This window comes from Dasypus novemcinctus, chromosome 8 (genome assembly GCF_030445035.2).
Source record: "Dasypus novemcinctus isolate mDasNov1 chromosome 8, mDasNov1.1.hap2, whole genome shotgun sequence".
Taxonomy (NCBI): domain Eukaryota; kingdom Metazoa; phylum Chordata; class Mammalia; order Cingulata; family Dasypodidae; genus Dasypus; species Dasypus novemcinctus.
In genome coordinates this window covers 106,437,295-106,453,534 of record NC_080680.1, presented here as the reverse complement: position 1 = coordinate 106,453,534, position 16,240 = coordinate 106,437,295, and the positions used below count along the sequence as shown (strand labels likewise).

At 53.5% G+C, this 16,240-nt stretch overlaps 1 protein-coding gene across 5 annotated transcripts in view; it reads left to right on the top strand.

The window, feature by feature from the left end:
• The window catches only part of RGS3 (regulator of G protein signaling 3), a 129,544-nt gene extending 123,600 nt beyond the window's left edge, over positions 1-5,944 (top strand). For all 5 annotated transcript variants that reach the window (XM_071217038.1, XM_058302511.2, XM_071217039.1 and 2 more), the window contains 4 exons: positions 2,929-3,030; positions 3,362-3,423; positions 4,038-4,204; positions 4,981-5,944. In XM_071217038.1, coding sequence (XP_071073139.1) covers positions 2,929-3,030; positions 3,362-3,423; positions 4,038-4,204; positions 4,981-5,166 — 517 coding nt within the window. In that variant the 3' untranslated portion in view covers positions 5,167-5,944. The remainder of the gene's footprint in view (positions 1-2,928; positions 3,031-3,361; positions 3,424-4,037; positions 4,205-4,980) is intronic.
• The last annotated feature ends 10,296 nt before the right edge of the window (positions 5,945-16,240 follow it).

Sequence of the window (16,240 nt, the reverse complement as noted above, 5' to 3'; positions counted from 1 at the left end):
CTCCTTCTGGCTCCCTCTGGCTCCCTCTGAGCTCCCTCCCCACGTGTGACCCCGGAAATGGCTGAACTGAGTTCCCGGGTTCTGTTTCTCCTCCAGCCTTGAGCTCTTGGGTGCTGTCTCAGGCATTGCCGGGAGGGGGCGCTGCTGGCCTAGGTCGTGGATTCATGCTTAGGTTCCTTTAACTTTCGTTTTGGAAGTGTCTGAGGTGTGGATTAACGGGGTGTGTGTGTGGGGGGGTTCTCTCTAGTTTTCCTTAGGAGCCTGAAGTCCCAGGGACTGGGAATTACGGGGAGGTGGCAGCAGGTCCTTCAGGGACCCCCAGAGGGAGCCCCCTTCCCTTCCAGGCCCTGCAGTCCCACAGTTATGTGCTTGGAAGGGGGGGTGATGGGGTGGGGGAGTGACGGGGGGTCCTTCCCAGATGCACCTGTGGCCCTCCTCCCCTGGTCTTGACCTTGCTTAGGGTCCACTTCCTGGAAACGCTTTCTCACTCCAGCTCCCCTGCTTTCTCCAGCTTTCTGCAGCAACTGGAGGCGTCTTCCTCTCCAACTAGGAACTTTTTACACTTTTGAAGGGAAGGCAAAAAGCATAAATAAAAAGTCCTCGGCCCCTGCCATCCTCATTGAACTGTTTTTATAGGACGGAGGCGGCTCCACGCAAGGCCAGAGCTGCGGTGGGCCCGAGAGTTCCCGGGAGTGCGGGCGTGGAGGGCAGGCTTCCGGGCGCTGGGGGCTAACTGCGCCACCGACCCTCCGACGCCAGCCTCCTCCCAGAAGGCGCGGTGCGTTTTCAGTGCCTGAAGCTTACACTCTTTCAGCTCAGTTGAGGATTCAGAATCTGGGATAATAATAAAAATAATACGAACCTTTATTGTGCCAGGCAGTGTTCTTTGTGCATTACAAAGAGTATCTAATATAATCTTCACCACCAGCTGACAGATTGGCATTCTTAGTACCCTTATTTTGCAAATGAGTAAACTGAGGCACAAAGAGATTCATTTACTTGTCCAAGGTCACATAGAAAGGAAGTGATAGAGCCGGGATCCCATACCTGGCAAGCTGGCTGGTACCTAAGCTCAGCGCACAGCTCACCGAAGAGGTCCCTTCCCACCAGACCCCTGTCAAGTAGCCTTTGAGCCCCTCGAGATGGGAGCCCACTCCCGCAGAGACCACGCTATCTTTCTCTCCGTGGCTCTGATGGGTGGAGAGTGCTCCCTTAGCTTCCTCTCGTGGGTTCCTGTTCTGCTCCCTGTCATCGTTCCTCAGTTTGTCTGTGGCCATTAGGTGGTAAAAGGACGTGGGGGTCAGGGACTCCACGGGCCCCTGTAGCTGAGCTCCCCAGCTCTGTCTGCCCAGTGTGTGTCCAGGAGGATCCTCAGCTGCCCCAGCCACAAAAAAACAGTGGGCTCTGAGCAAGCACGGAGCCCAGACAGATGAGGGGCCTGCAGGGTGTGTGCCCCGGACTTCAGGCTAGCCCCCTCCCCCACCCACCCTCACCCCCTCCCCAACCCCCACACCGGAGCTTCTGTGTCCTTTCTTGGACGGTGGGCCTGGAACGGGCTCAGCATGGCATCCCATTTTCTCATCGACTTCTCGCTAGGAAACGACAAAAGGCACACTTACTGCTGGAGCTGGGATTTGAACTCAGAGCTGCCTGGCTCCAGAACCTCAGGGCTTAACCTCCACCCCGTACCACTTCCCCTCCTCGCATAGGGTGTCCCAAAAGCCTTAGTGCTTTTTTAAGCTCTAACACCTTAGAAGCATAACTGCTACAAATTGGCAAAAACACTTTTGAATGTTTAAGTTTCCCCTTTCTTTTGCCCTTACTTAGTTTCATGCTTTTGATAATATTTTAATTTTAACTTTTGGCTTCAATCCTCATTTTTCATCTTCAGTCAGAGGGACAGAAACCAAAAACTAAAGTAAAAAATAATTATTCTTTGGGAAAAAATCACAAACCTAAGTAGGCATAAAAATTTAAACAATTAAACTTTCAAATGATGTTTTAGCACGTTGGAGCATTTGTACTTCTGAAGTTATTAAGGCTTAAAACTGTGAGGAAGATTTTTGGGACACTGCATGATCGTGGGTCCTGGCCAGTGATGAGCCTGAGCAGCTGGGCTGGCAGGAGCCGCTCCCCAGGGGTGCCCATTGTTGGGGGTCTGGGGGTGGGGCCGGGGGGAGGGGATAAGAGAGGAGGCATTTAACCCCTTCCTTGCCAGCAGCTTGCCCCTCCCTGCACTGAAATCTGCTGCCTCCTGGGGGGGTGCGTCTAGGCTAAAAATGGTTCTTAGCTAAAAATAGCCTGGCTTGCCACCCTGGTGGGCAGGGCCTCCCCTCCCTCCCTCCCTCTTTCTTCCCCTCCCAGCAATTTGCTGACTTGTTTTTCTCCCCCCCCCCCCCCCCCGCGCTGCCATGGTAACGAGGAGGCAGGTCACAAATAACTGGGTCTGGCTTCTTGCCTGGGCAGGCGGAGAGGCTACCCCTTGCAGACACATGCCTCTTTCACGGGCTCTCCCGGGGTTGGCCGGTCGGGATCGCGTTTTTCCGCTCCCCCTCTTGGTCCCTCCCATTTCCTGGCTCCTCCTGTCTGAGTCCAGCCCCAGCCTGTGCCTGGGAGTCCAGTCGTCCAGCCGGGCTTCCAGCGAGCGCTCGGCTGCAGGCTGCACCGCTGCCGCCCACCGGCCGGCCTGCCCGGGAAGCAGGGTGGGGGACAGGAGCCCGGGGGCGTTCCCTCTGACCGTCCCGCGGCCCCAAGGCGTGTGCGGGGGGACCCTACAGAGATGCTCCGTGGCATGTATCTCACGCGCAACGGGAACCTACAGCGGCGGCACACGATGAAGGAGTAGGTGTCGTCCCCCCGCCCACACGCTGCGTTGGCAGGGGCCGCGGGTGCCAGGCTGACCGGCCCTTTCTCCGCTTCTGCCCCCAGGGCCAAGGACATGAAGAACAAGCTGGGCATCTTCAGGCGACGGAACGAGTCCCCCGGGGCCCAGCCAGTGGGCAAGGCGGACAAAGTGATGAAGTCCTTCAAGTAGGTCCTCCCTGGGACCCCTCCAGATAGTCACTGGTTGTGGGGTGGAGAGGTTTGGTTGGCTTGACCCAGCTCTGGGGACATGGGGGCTCTCGCAGAGGGCGCCCCGTACCTGGTGAGCAGCCACCCTGGGAAGGGAAGGGGTGGAGGGTGGGGGCTAGGAGCTGTGCTGGCCCAAAGAGGGGGGTGGCTGAGGTGCTGGCGCCTGAGAGCTGCCTCCCTGCTGGGCTCCCCACCCGGCTGTCGGCTGCCTGGGCCAGGAGCAGCTAACAAAGACCTCCCGGCCCCAGCCTCCCCCGGGCCTCACTGTGCCTCTTTCTTTGCCCCTCAGGCCCACCTCGGAGGAAGCCCTCAAGTGGGGTGAGTCCTTGGAGAAGCTGCTGCTTCACAAATGTAAGTGGGCGCTGCTGGCCTGCGTTTTCTCTTCCCTCCTTGCCCACACCCTGCGAGCTCACCTCATCCTGGAGAAGTCTGTCCCAGTCCTGGGCCTCGCCAGGTGACCCAGCTGCTGGGAGGAGCCTGATCCCGGCAGAGGCCCACGGTCCGGCCTGGGGGCTGGCTTCTGCCCGCTTCTCCCTGTCCACAGGAGTTGGCACTGCTTGCTAGAGACCGTTGGGACCTGTGTGCTCAGAGCCATATTCCCAGAAAAGCAGTAAACATTTCCACGTACTGAACGCTTATCCTGGACCAAATGTGCCAACCGTTTCATGGCCAGGACCCAGCTGGCCTTCTTAGGGCTCAAGGACAGGGGGCTGATGACCCCATTTACAGATGTGGAAACTGAGGCATAGATAGGGCAGGTACCTGTCCAAGGCCCACAAAGAGGCGATGGCAGGGAGGGTACCACACCCGGGGCCCCTGGCTCTTGGAGATGGACAGTCTACTAAGCTCCCAGTGTTTTCTCCCTCAAGAACCCAGGAACGTAGAGCGGGGTGTGAGTGGGGGGTCCTGAGGGCAGGAGGGGCCGGCTTCGCCTCTCACCCCGGGGTCTGGGTTTCTTGTCGCAGATGGGTTAGCAGTGTTCCAGGCCTTCCTTCGCACGGAGTTCAGCGAGGAGAACCTGGAGTTCTGGTTGGCATGCGAGGACTTCAAGAAAGTCAAGTCACAGTCCAAGATGGCGGCCAAGGCCAAGAAGATCTTTGCCGAATACATCGCAATCCAGGCGTGCAAGGAGGTAACGCCTCCGGCTGGGCCCCAAGTCCCGCAAGCCCCATTGCTCAGTCACCCTTCAGGGACTGGGGGTGCCGGCAGCTTCCTGGAGGTAGCCGGCAGCTCAGGACAGGGATTGGCCAGTGTGAGTCTTGGGGACTCTGTGCACAGGACAAAGAGGAAGCAAGCTGGGACCAGGAGAGATTAGAGGCCTGGTTAATTAAAATGCCACCATCTAGGGGCTGCCAGGTGCCCAGCACATGCTAAGCTCTCTATGTCCGTGCTGCCACATTTAATCCTTACAACAGCCACTTGGAAAACAGGTTTTAATATTATTGTCATTTTGAAAATGAGGAGACAGTCTCAGAGAGCCTAATCATGGCAGCTAACATCTGTTGAGTGCTTCCTCTATGAGAGGCGCTCTGCACAAAGTGCCTTCTGCGGGTGATCTTGTTTAACTTCTAGAACCTCTTGAGGATCATGCTACTATTCCTAACCTACAGATAAGACAACTGAGGCTCTGCACTTAAGTGATTTACTTAAGGCCACACGCTTGGGGGTGGCACTGATTGGGTTTGAACCCAGGCAGCCTGACCCTAGAGGTGGGGTTTCCAGGCCCCATGCACTCCGCCAGCCCTATAGTAAGCCCTGAGCCGGGACTTGAGTCCGCTGATCTGAGGGTCCCCCTGTGGAGCAGGGGGCTTGGAGGTCAGAGGCTGGGTTGGTCCAATTCCTAGCCTCTCACCCTTTGGGTCAGCCCCTGGCAGGCAGCCCTGACCCCTTCACCCTCTGCCCCCACAGGTGAACTTGGACTCGTACACTCGGGAACACACCAAGGACAACCTGCAGAGCGTCACGCGGGGCTGCTTCGACTTAGCCCAGAAGCGCATCTTTGGGCTCATGGAAAAGGACTCGTACCCACGCTTTCTGCGCTCTGACCTCTACCTGGACCTCGTTAACCAGAAGAAGATGAGTCCCCCGCTTTAGGGGCAGCCAGGGCAGAGCTCAGCGTTCACACTGGGCATGCTGGGCCCCTACCCCAGCTGCCTCCTCCCCCTGTAACAGAGGGGGCAAGGAAGCCCCCAGAGGCTGCGTCTCCAGATGGACAGATGGACATTTGGATGTGAGACTGCGACCAAGAGAGGCCCAGGCCACTGTAGGAGTGGAAGGGCTGGCCCCATTGGGTCCCCACTGCCCTGGTACGAGGCGGCCCAAGGGCCCTGGCAGGTCAGGGGCCCAGCTGAGCCAGATCCGGAGCTGCTGCTCCCTGCTGTGGAGACTTCACATTGACCAAGTTCCTTAAAGAACTGGCTGATGGGACAGGGGGCCTGGCCTGGGCTCTGGGCCCTCCTGGGGACAGGTGGGGTGGCTGCTGGGGCTTGCAGCTAGACCCCCCTCCTTGAGTTTTATTTATTTAAACAGTAGTTGGATGCTTGGCATGTTGTCCTGTAATAGGAAACCCTTGCCTCATCAATTGTCCTAATTTACAAGTGCAATATTTTAACCAACGCCTTGTGAAAAGCCACCTTCTAGAGAAGGTGGCCACCATTTTCCAGTTTCAGGGGATTTGCTGGTCCAGGGCCCCAATGGCGGGCAGCCAGGCCTTCTGGACTGATGAGGGCTATCGGGACGCTGCAGGCTGACCTCACCCAGGAATCCGGCACCCCCGGGTGGGGTGCCCCAGGGGGCTCCAGGGAAGCATGGCATCCTCAGACCATACAGCTGCCAAGTTCTGGAGCAAATAAAAGGCCTGTGTTGTTTCTTGTTCTTGACTCTTTCTGTGTGTTCCTGGTTTTGAGCCTTGCCAGGGTGACCGGGGCTGGGAGGGTGGGTAGGAGTTGTCGACCCCGCTCCTTCTCTCCTCGTGCCAGCATCTGCCTCCTGCCCTGGAGCCAGACTTGGTTATGAGAGCTGCTTCCTGGTCACTGCTTCTGCTGTGCCAGGTGCTGTGCTACTCGTGACATTGGTCATCCCACCCTCACCCCAGGCCGAGTGGGTGCTCTCCCCGTTAGATGAGGAACATGTCGCATAGACAGGTGACACTTCTTGTCAAGGTTCCCCAGCCAGCAAGTGGCAGAGATGGCTCAGGCTAGGACAGGCTGCAAAGCCTGCGCTCTGATCCCTGTCCTCCACGGGTGCAGGATGGGGTCCGACCTTGGCCGCGCACTGGCTGTGTGACCTTCACTTCTCCGGCCCGCCACACCCGGAGATGCTCATGGAGCTTTCAGGTGGTACAGGCATGGTTGCTGGAGGTAGACGTGACCAGGATCTCAGGCTCAGATGAAGAGTGGGGCGGTGACAGGAGGTGGAGACTGCAGACAGTTCCTCTGTGTCCCCGGGAAGGCTTCCCTTTCTGTGCCTTTGTTTCCCTTCCTGCCCAACAGGAGATGCACGTTTAGGGAAGGCCTGGTCCAAAGTTGCACTTCTTGGGAGGACCTGGGTCCTTCAACTACAAGGGGGTGGAAGAGAGCCCAAGGCCAAGCAAGGGCCAAAGCTGGCCCCTGATGCCCCCCTCTCCCCCAAACTCCCAAGAACTGGGGATGGGCCTGGGTGGGGACTGGCTCGGCTGGGCAGACTTAGGCGAGGCTGGAGAAGCTGGGCCCCATCTCCTTGGATCTTGTTCCCTGCCTGGGGTCCTGGGTTCAGGTCTGCCCACCCGGGGACTTGGAGCTGCAGAAGACGGGGGCTGGGCAACCACACTCTCCTTGCCCACTTCACTGATCTTCCTGGGCAAGGCCTCCTGGTCTGCCTCCCTGCAGCCCCTCACTGCACAGTGGGAGATTAGGAATCAGTCTCTGGAGACCATCAGGGAGTTTTTGAGGCTGAACTGCCCATGGGATTGTGGGGGGCTCGGGTCCAGGGCCTGTGTGGGGAGCAGGCTGTGGAAGGGAGAGGTGAGCGCCCTGACCACCTGGCTGCACCTGACTCTTCCTGCCCCGCTGCAGCCATGACTCCCCCCTCCCACCCACCCCTGACGGCTCTTTTGGTAGAACTTCCCGTGTGCCAACAACAGCCTGGGTCATTAGAAAGTACCCTTCTCCGCCCAGCGAGCCATGTCCCTCCCTGTGTCAGAGTGAGGTGTGGGCTTGTCTGTTTCAGAGGCTGCTCAGGCTTCAGAATCAGACTGGATTTCAATCCTGCCTCTGCAGTGACCTTGGACAAGTCACTGTCCCTCTCTGAGTCTATAAAGACGGAGGATTTTATTGTCTTCCCAGTGCCGGCATGAAGATTCAATGAGCCAAGATGTAGAAAGAGCCTAACCCGAGGCCGGGTATGCAGGTGGTGCTCAACACATGTTGAGAGTCTTTTCCTGGGCTCCTCTGGGGCGTGGCTGGGTCTTCCTTCTGCCGATGCCCAGAGGCCTCGCCACCGGAAAGCCTGAAGGGCCTGCCCACCACGGTGCCTCCAGCCCCTCGACGAGGCTGGAAGGAAGTGGACTTGTGCTCTGAATTCCAAGCAAGGGCCTGAGATTGGGGGTTTGACAGCTGAGAGAAACTGAGGCCCAGAGAGGACTGTAATGCCACTCCCCATCACCTCCAAAATGGTTAGAGGAAGAGCTGGCACCAGAGCCCAGGACCTGAGCCCTGGCCTGGCCTCTCTGTGACGTCTCCTCTTGGAGAAGACACGGCGCCCACAAGGAGACTCACCTTCCCCTTTCTTTAAGTTCCAGGAATTAAGCCTTGGGTGAGGCCTTCCACCTTCCCACCCCCAAGTTGCCATGGGAACCAAAGCCCAAGAGAACGAAGTCAGGCTGATGGAATTCTCATTTTGGAAGGCCCCACTGCCCGGTTTCCATTACTCACACCCTGGTCCCTTGGCCTCAAAGCGGCTTTGGCTGCGCAGAGCAGCTGAGCCGCAGACTGGGAAGACACCTGCGTTCTCTTGCCCGGGGCCCCGTCTGGGCCCCCTGGGGGACCCTGGACATGCCCCTTAGTCCCCTAACCTCTACCATACTCTCTGGGGTTCCCCCTTTGTCTTTCCATGCAGGGAAGGAGAAGGCTTCCCCTGGCTTCCCGTCTCCATCTGGCAATCCCAGGCTGGTCAAGTGGGACCTCAGAGTCATGAGGTCATTATGTCCAGCTCTCCACCCCCATTCCACAGATGGGAAGACTGAGGCCTCTGGTGGAGGGAAGGGAAGCAGCACAGTGTAGAGGAGAAAGGCCCGGGCCCTGGAACCACCACTTACTAGCCATGTCCCTTCAAATAAATTGTGTAACCTCTCTGCCTCATTTTCTCAATTATAAATTGTGCATATTGGCCCTGACCCCAGAGTCCCAATAACCGAGTGAGGTTGTGCATGAGGGAAATTGAGTCCAGTGCCCGGATCGGGGTTATCTGCCCCTTAAACTTGAGCTGCTGCTGGTGACATCGTTATCCGCGGTCCCAGCGGGAGTGGCAGATTGGAGCAGCGCAGGACGGGAGTCTTTAGTCTCAGACCCCAGCTCCTTGTCCTTCCAGGAATGGTTTTGCTGGAGAACAAAGCCAGCCTATTCCAGGGAGAAAGTCAGAAACGGCTTGTCCCTGTGCTGCTGCCCAGTCTTGGTCCGGCAGGGAGCAGATGGGGTCAGCTGGCACATCAGATGTGGAGGGTGGAGAGCGAAGCGGGCACAGCAGCGCGACTCAGTGGATGCAGTGGGAGGAGACTTGGTGTCGATCTGTGCCAACCTCGGCCGGACTCCTGGCGGGCGGGCCAAGGCCCTCGTGCCCCTGGCCTCTGCCATCTCAGCCATGTGCCCTCTCTGCCTGGCTTGGGGGCAGGTATGGCCTTCTAGACTCTCCAACCTGGAAGAGATGGTTTAGTCTGAACTGCTGCCTAGTGCTTGGGACCCTTCCTGGATATCTGCTTGCATCCCTCTGGTGACAGGGAGCTCAGTATCTCTCAAGGCAGCTCAGGGGGGACCTGGCAGCCCCTTGGGGGTTGTAAAATTCTTTCTACCTAAAATTGGCTCCCTGGGTGAGGTGGGGAAATTGGGGCAGGTCTAGTAGACCCCCTGACAGTCTCCTGCCCAGGCAATTGCTTACAATTCTCAGCTTCACTCCTCCCCATAGCCCTTCCCTCCACAAACCCTCCGAGCCCCCCACTTGTACCTGTGCCCCTGACTTTGCTCCCCCGGTTCCTTCTTGCCTCTTGTTCCCCCCAAACCTCAGGACCCTGGCTTCTGGGCCCTGGGCCCCTGAGAAGCCGCGTGTATTCTGTTGTTTTGCTTACAGTCGGCACCATCTGTGGAACATCTGGCTCTGGCTGTCCCCTCCCTGGCCAGGCCAAGGGGGAGGGAGAGGGTACACTGGGCCCCCTGCCATGAGGTGCCCCTTCCTCGGGGGGAAAGACATATTAGGGGATGAGGAACAGCTGCGGGGCTGCTGGGGGCTGCTCCACACGGAGTTACAGGAGCGAAGGCCTGGCCAGGGGTGGGAAAGAAAACGACTAGCTGCGGCCATGCAAGGGCCCACGCCGCGGGAGCTGCAGGACTGGTCGGCATCAGCCCTCCCAATGGCCCTGGGAGAAGGCAGACGGTTCTCGTCAGGTACAAAAGAGAAAATCAAGGTTCAAGGAAAGTGGACCCGCACGTCGTGGCTGAGCAGGGCCTGGGACCCCGGGTCCTCACTTCCAGGCAACCCCAGCTAAACCTTCCTGGAGACCACTTGTCCCTGCAGCCAGGCTGGGAGGTTGGGAGGCGGGGCCGGAGGGGCGGACTGAGGCTTTTAGTGCACGTTCTCCCGTGGAGGGCAGAGCTTGGCGTGCGTGAGGTCAGCGTGTGGAGACGCGGGGCCCGGGTTGACCTCGGTTCTCCCTAGAGCCGTGGGACAAGAGGCCCTACCTCTCTGGGCCTCAGTCGCCCCCTGTCAGATGGGCTGTTGCAGGGACCCGGTAAGATAAGGCCCAGTGGGGGTCAGGTGCTGAGGGGGAGCTTGGATTTCAGGGGCCCTGGGAGGGAGGCCTGGGGCTGCCTGCTGGCTGGCCGGTCGTGGCACCTTCTCAAAGCCGGGGCTGGGGCTGTGACGGGGGGCCCGGGAGGTGCGGTCGGGCCAAGAGCCATCAGCCGCGCAGGAGGAAGCAGCCCCCGCACCTGCTCCCTGGCCTGTCTCTAAGGACCGGCCAGCTGGCAACTCAGCGACACGGATGGACCCAAGTGTGTGGGGGGTGTGGGTGCCACGCCCACAGAGGCTCGCAGGACCCTACCGGCCCGTCTTGCGGGCACCCACATCCTTAGGCAGCTGGCCTGGGGGTCCGGGGTTTGGGTTCGGCTCCCAGAGCACTCCCAAACCTTCTGCCAGGCCTGGACGAGGCCTCCCCCCTCCCTCAGTTTCTTCTCCCCGAAAACAAGGAGAAAAAGCTTGGCTCCTGTCTGAGGAGGTTCTGAAGGGGCAGATGGTGCTTTGAGTGGTGTGAGGGGCTGGGATCCAGGCCAAGTGTGCGCGCGTGTGCGTGTGTGCGCAGGGTAGCAAGGGCTCGGAGTCAGCCGCCTCCCGGGAGGCCTGGCCTGGAAGGAGCTGTCTGTTCACCACGTGCCCCACCCGCGCTGGGGGTTCGTGCCCCGGGACGCCGCCCTCCTAGCACCTGCCGCGCTGGGGGTTCGCGCCCCGGGACGCCGCCCTCTGAGCCCTCCGGCCAGGCTGCTGCTCTGAGGACAGACCTGCCAGTTACTGACAAGCTCCTTCCCTTGAGGTGAAGTCCACAGCCACATCCCCCACACAGCCACCCTGAGCCTGGGCGTGGGGGCAGCCCCTCTCAGGGGCGGGGCTTAGTGTGCCCCCCCACCCCGTGCCCCCCAGGAAAGATACAGAAAAGACGATGGGGAGGAGCCGGCTCTGGAGAGGCGGCAGGCAAGGCGACTGTCTCTGGGCTGGGAGGAAGGTCCGGCAAGACCCTCCCCTCACTGCGCCTCAGTTTCCCCATCTCTGAAGGGAGGTGGTGCGTTCAAAATGCTCTTCCTCTGAAATGTTCTCACAGCAGGATCTGGCTGGATCCCTGGAACTCTGTCCCTTTCCAAGGCAGCGGAGAGAGGTCATCAAGAGTGTAGGCTTTGGAAGCTGGTGGACCTGGATTTGAGTCCAAGCTCACAGGCTTCTTTGCTGTGTGACCTTGGGCAAGTCACTTAACCATTCTGTGCCACAGTTTCCTCATTTATAAAGATGTGGCTAGGGACGACTCCTATCTTACAGGCACAACAGCCCTGCTGGGTGGCCTTCAGGTGCTCAAACACAACACATTCTCTTCCATCGCAAGTCCTTTGTAAGTGAAATTCCCTCTGCCTGGAATATCCTTTTTATGCCTTCCTTAGTTAATAATAATGATGACAATAATAATAGCTAACATTTATCGAGCACTTACTTTCGCCAGGCAGTGTGCTAAGTACTTGATGGATGTTTTCTTAGTTCATCTTACGACCACCCCATGGGTTTTGAGCTATTGTTATTAACCACTACGCTGTAGTGTCCCAAGGACAGATTCCAGATTACTTGGGGTAGCTCCCAGTTCTGTCACTTAATAGCTGTTTGGCCTTGGGCAAGTTATCCACCTTCCCAGGCCTCAGTTTACCCATCTATACGATGGTATAGGAATCTACATCATAAGGTAGCTGTAGTTAGAATTAAAAGAGTTAATACTTGTAAAGTGCTTGGAACAGTGCCTGGTACGTGGTAAACGCTATATAAGTATTTTGTTAAATAAATCTCCATTTTTCAGACAAGAAAACTGAGGCACAGAGAGATTATGTATCTTGTTCAAGGTTACAGAGCAGCACGAGGGAGACCCTGGGATAGAACCTAGGTTGTCTGGCTTAGAGCCCCTGCTCTTAAGCACAGGTTCTAGTCCCTTTTCTCCCTTTCAGAGGTTGGTTCAGGTGTCACTCCTTAGGGAGCCTTCCCTGACAGCCCTAACCAGGGCAGGACGCCTGCTGTTTCTGTTTGCAGAGCACCTTGTCCTTTTTGTTCATGTCACTTGCACAGATTGCAATTTCATCTACGTATGCATTCAGTTCGTAGCTGCTTGTTTCCTCTCACAACTATAAAGCCTGGTCTTATCTCTTACCACAGTCCTAGCACTTAGTACAGTGCGTGACATATAGCAAGCATTTAATAAACACTTATGTAATGAATGGAAGGCCATATAGTGCTTAACATGGTGGGGTACACAGGGTAAGCTCATGAAAAAGGGTAGCTATAATAAGAAGCCACTGCATAATAAAGATTGAGTTCTGTTGCGAGTGACCGTAAACCTAAGACAGAAGTTCATATCTCTTTCACATGAAGAAAATCCAGATGTAAGCAGCCCAGGGATGATATGGCAGCTCCATGATCATGAGGACTCTAATTCCTTCTATTTTGTTGCTTTGCCATCCTCAAAATTCAGCTTCCAGCTCATGTCTAAATGGCTGCTTAAGCTCCAGTCATTACTTCTGCATTCCAATCACCAGGAGGGGTAAAGGGCTAAGAAAAAGGGGAGGGGGCAAAAGATGAACGTCAGTTATTTATTAGAGACGTTTCTCATAAACTGTTAGATGACACTTTTTTTTTTTAAGATTTATTTATTTCCCCCCGTTGTCTGCTCTCTGTGTCCATTTGCTGTGTGTTCTTTTGTGTCTGCTTGTATTCTCACTAGGCAGCTCTGGGGACTGATCCTGGGACCTTCTGGAGTGGGAGAGAGGTGATCATTTTCTTGCGCCGCCTCAGCAACCTGATCTGCTGTGTCTCTTATAATATCTCCTCTGTGTCTCTTTTTGTTGTGTCATCTTGCTGCGCCAGCTCTCTGCGTGGGCCAGCACTCCTGTGTGGGGCAGCACTCCTGCATGGGGCTGTACTCCACACAGGTCAGCCTTCCGTGCAGGGCAGCACTCTGCGTGGGCCAGCTAGCCACACGGGCCAGTTTGCCTTCACCAGGAGGCCCTGGGCATCAAGCTCTGGACCTCCTATATGGTAGATGGCAGCCCAATTGCTTGAGCCACATCCACTTCCCAGATGATATTTTGTTACATCCTGTTGGCCAGAACTTACTTGCAGGGCCACACTTTACTTAGCTTGCCTTAATCAAGGGCCATAAGTGCTAAGGCCTTAAGGAACACTTAAGGGCATTAAGTTAAGTGTGCCTTAGTCTTCCAAGGGAGGCTCGGAAATGTAGCCTTAATCCAGACAGCCATATGGCCAGATAAAAATCAGAGGTTCTGTTATTCTGGAGTAACAGAAGAGTAGAACAGATTTTGGGGTACAGCTAGCTCTTTCTGCCACAGTCCCCAATGACTGATATTTATCCTTTTCGGCCTGAGGAGAAGAGGTGGGACAAGTAATCATGTATGTTATCAGTCAGTGGTTGTCACAATAGTGCTGCAAAACAAACCACCCAGGCCAAAAGATCAGCATCCACCTGGGTAAAATCCTCACTACAATGAAAGCATGTATTTTTTTTATTTTTTAATTTTTAAAGTAATTATATATTCACAGGAAATGGCAAAGATACTACAGAGATGTCCTAGTTTTCCACAATGGTTACATCTTTCATAATTATAGTACACTATCAAAACCAGGAAACTGATATTGGTACAATACGTGTATATAGTTCTAAGTCATTTTATCTCATGCATAGACTTATCATGTGATATTTTACCATGTATCACCTTCTACCACAGTGTGTCACACCACCACAATCAAATACAGAACTTTTCCATGACCACAATTTTCTTCTTCTCTACCTTTTAATAACCCCCCTCACCAACTAAATTCCTGCAACCACTAATCTATTCTCCATTTCGATATTTTGTCATTTCAAGAGTGTTGTATAAATGGAATCATATAGTATGTAACCTTCTGAGATTGTCTTTTTCCGCTAAGCATAATGCCCTTGGATTCATCCAAGTTGTTGCAGCAACGAAGCTTTTTGTTGCTGCAAAGTATTCCATGGTATGGCAGAATGACAGGTTTTTGTTTTTTTTTAAGTGTTTACTTATTGTGGTAAGTTGAATGATGTTTCCCAGAAAAACATGTGCTTAATCTTAATCCATTCTTGTGGGTATGAACCCATCATAAAGAGCACTTTTAAAAAGATGTTAATTTTAGCTAAGGTGTGGCCAACTGAAGAGGTCTTCATCCTATTACCAGAAGCCTTACAGAGAAAGCCACAAAGAAAGAAGGCACGAGAGCAGCCAGAAGCTGGAAGTCAAGGGAACCGGAAAAGAGAACATGCTGCCACATGCTTTGCCAAGTGATGAGCAAGCCCAGGAACCCCAAAGATTGCCAGCCCGCCAGAAAGCCACTACCAGAGAGGAAGCAAGCCTTCTAGCCTCTCAATCTGTGAGCCAATCAATTCCTATTGTTAAGCAACCAATTGTATGGTATCTGCTTTAGCAGCCGGGAAACTAAAACACCTCCCTAAACAGCTCCATACTCACTAGCAGTCACTCCTTTCTCCAAATCCACCCCCAGCCCTAGGCAACCACTGATCTACTTTGTCTGTACAGATTTGCCTATTCTGGACATTTTATATAAACGGAATCAGACAATATGTGGTCTTTTGTGACTGGCTGCTTTTGCTTAGCATACTGTTTTCAAGGTCCATCCATGTGGGAGCATGAATCAGTCCTTCACTCCCTTTTAATGTCAAATAATATGCCATTGTTTAGATCACGTAATATACCATATTTATTTACCCACTCGTCAGTTGATGGATATCTGGGTTGTTTCTGCTTTTTGGTTATTATGAATAATGCTATAAACATGTTTGTACATGTTTTTGTGTGGACATACGTTTTCAGTTCTTTTGCTTATATACCTTGGTGCAGCATGGCTGGGTCATATAGGAACTCTGTGTTTAACCTCTTGAGCACCTGTCAAACTATTTTCCACAGTAGCTGCTCCATTTTCCATGCCCACCAGCAGTGTGTGAGGGAGTCCAATTTCTCCACATCCTCACGGACACTTGTTATTATGCTTTTTAAAAAAATCATAGGCTTCCCAGGGGGCGTAAAGTAGTCTCATTGAATTGGTTTTGCACCTTTGTCCAAAATCATGTGTGTCTATTCTGGGTTCTCTCTTCTGTCCCATTGATCTATGGATCTGCCCATACCCCCCTGTCTTGATAGCTGTAGCTATATAAGTCTTGAAATTGAGTGGACTGATCCTTCCCATTTTGATTCCACCTTTTCAAAATTGCTTTAGCTATTCTAGTTCCTTTGCCTTTCCATATAAATCTCAGAGTAATCTTTTCTAAGCTATAAAAAAATCTTGCTGAGATCTCGATAGGATTTGTGTTAAACCTGTATATCAACGTGTAGAGAATTGACATCTTTACTATGCTGAGTCTTTTGATCCATGAGCACCGAGTGTCTATTTAGATCTTTGATTTCTTTCATCAGTGTTTTATGGTTTCCAAAATATGAATCCTGTACATGCTTTGTTAAATTTACACTTATTTGATTTTTTTGAGTGATTGTCAATGGTATTATATTTTTCTTTCTGTTTCTATGTGTTTGTTGCTAGAAGTACAATTGCTTTTTGTATGTTGGCCCTGTATCTTGTGCTGTGCCCTTGCTGAACTCACTTGTTGTAAGACATTTTTGTAGATTCCTTGGCCTTTTCTTACATAGACTACCTTGTCATCTGCAAATAAGCACCAGTTTTATTTCTTCATTTCAAATCTGTATGCCTTTGATTTTCTTTTCCTGCCTCCTTGCTTTCACCAATAAGTATGGTATTAGTTGTAGATTTTTGGTAAACATTTATCAAGGTGACGAGGTTTTCCCTCTATTACTATTTTTCTGAGAGTTATCAGTAATGGGTTTTAGAGTTTGTCAAATGCACTTTTTAAATATGTATATCAATATATATATCATGCGATTTGTTTTTTCTTTAGGCAGTTAATATGGTGGATTATGTGGATTGATTTTCTAATAATGAACCAGCCTTGCATCACAGAAATGAACTTCATCTGATCAAAGTGTATAATTTTTAAATCATATTGCTGAATTCCATTTGCTGGTTTTTTGTGAAGGATTTTTGCATCGTAACATGAGGGATATTAGTCCGTAGTTGTCCTTGTTTGTACTCTTTGTTTGGTTTTGCTCTCAGGGTA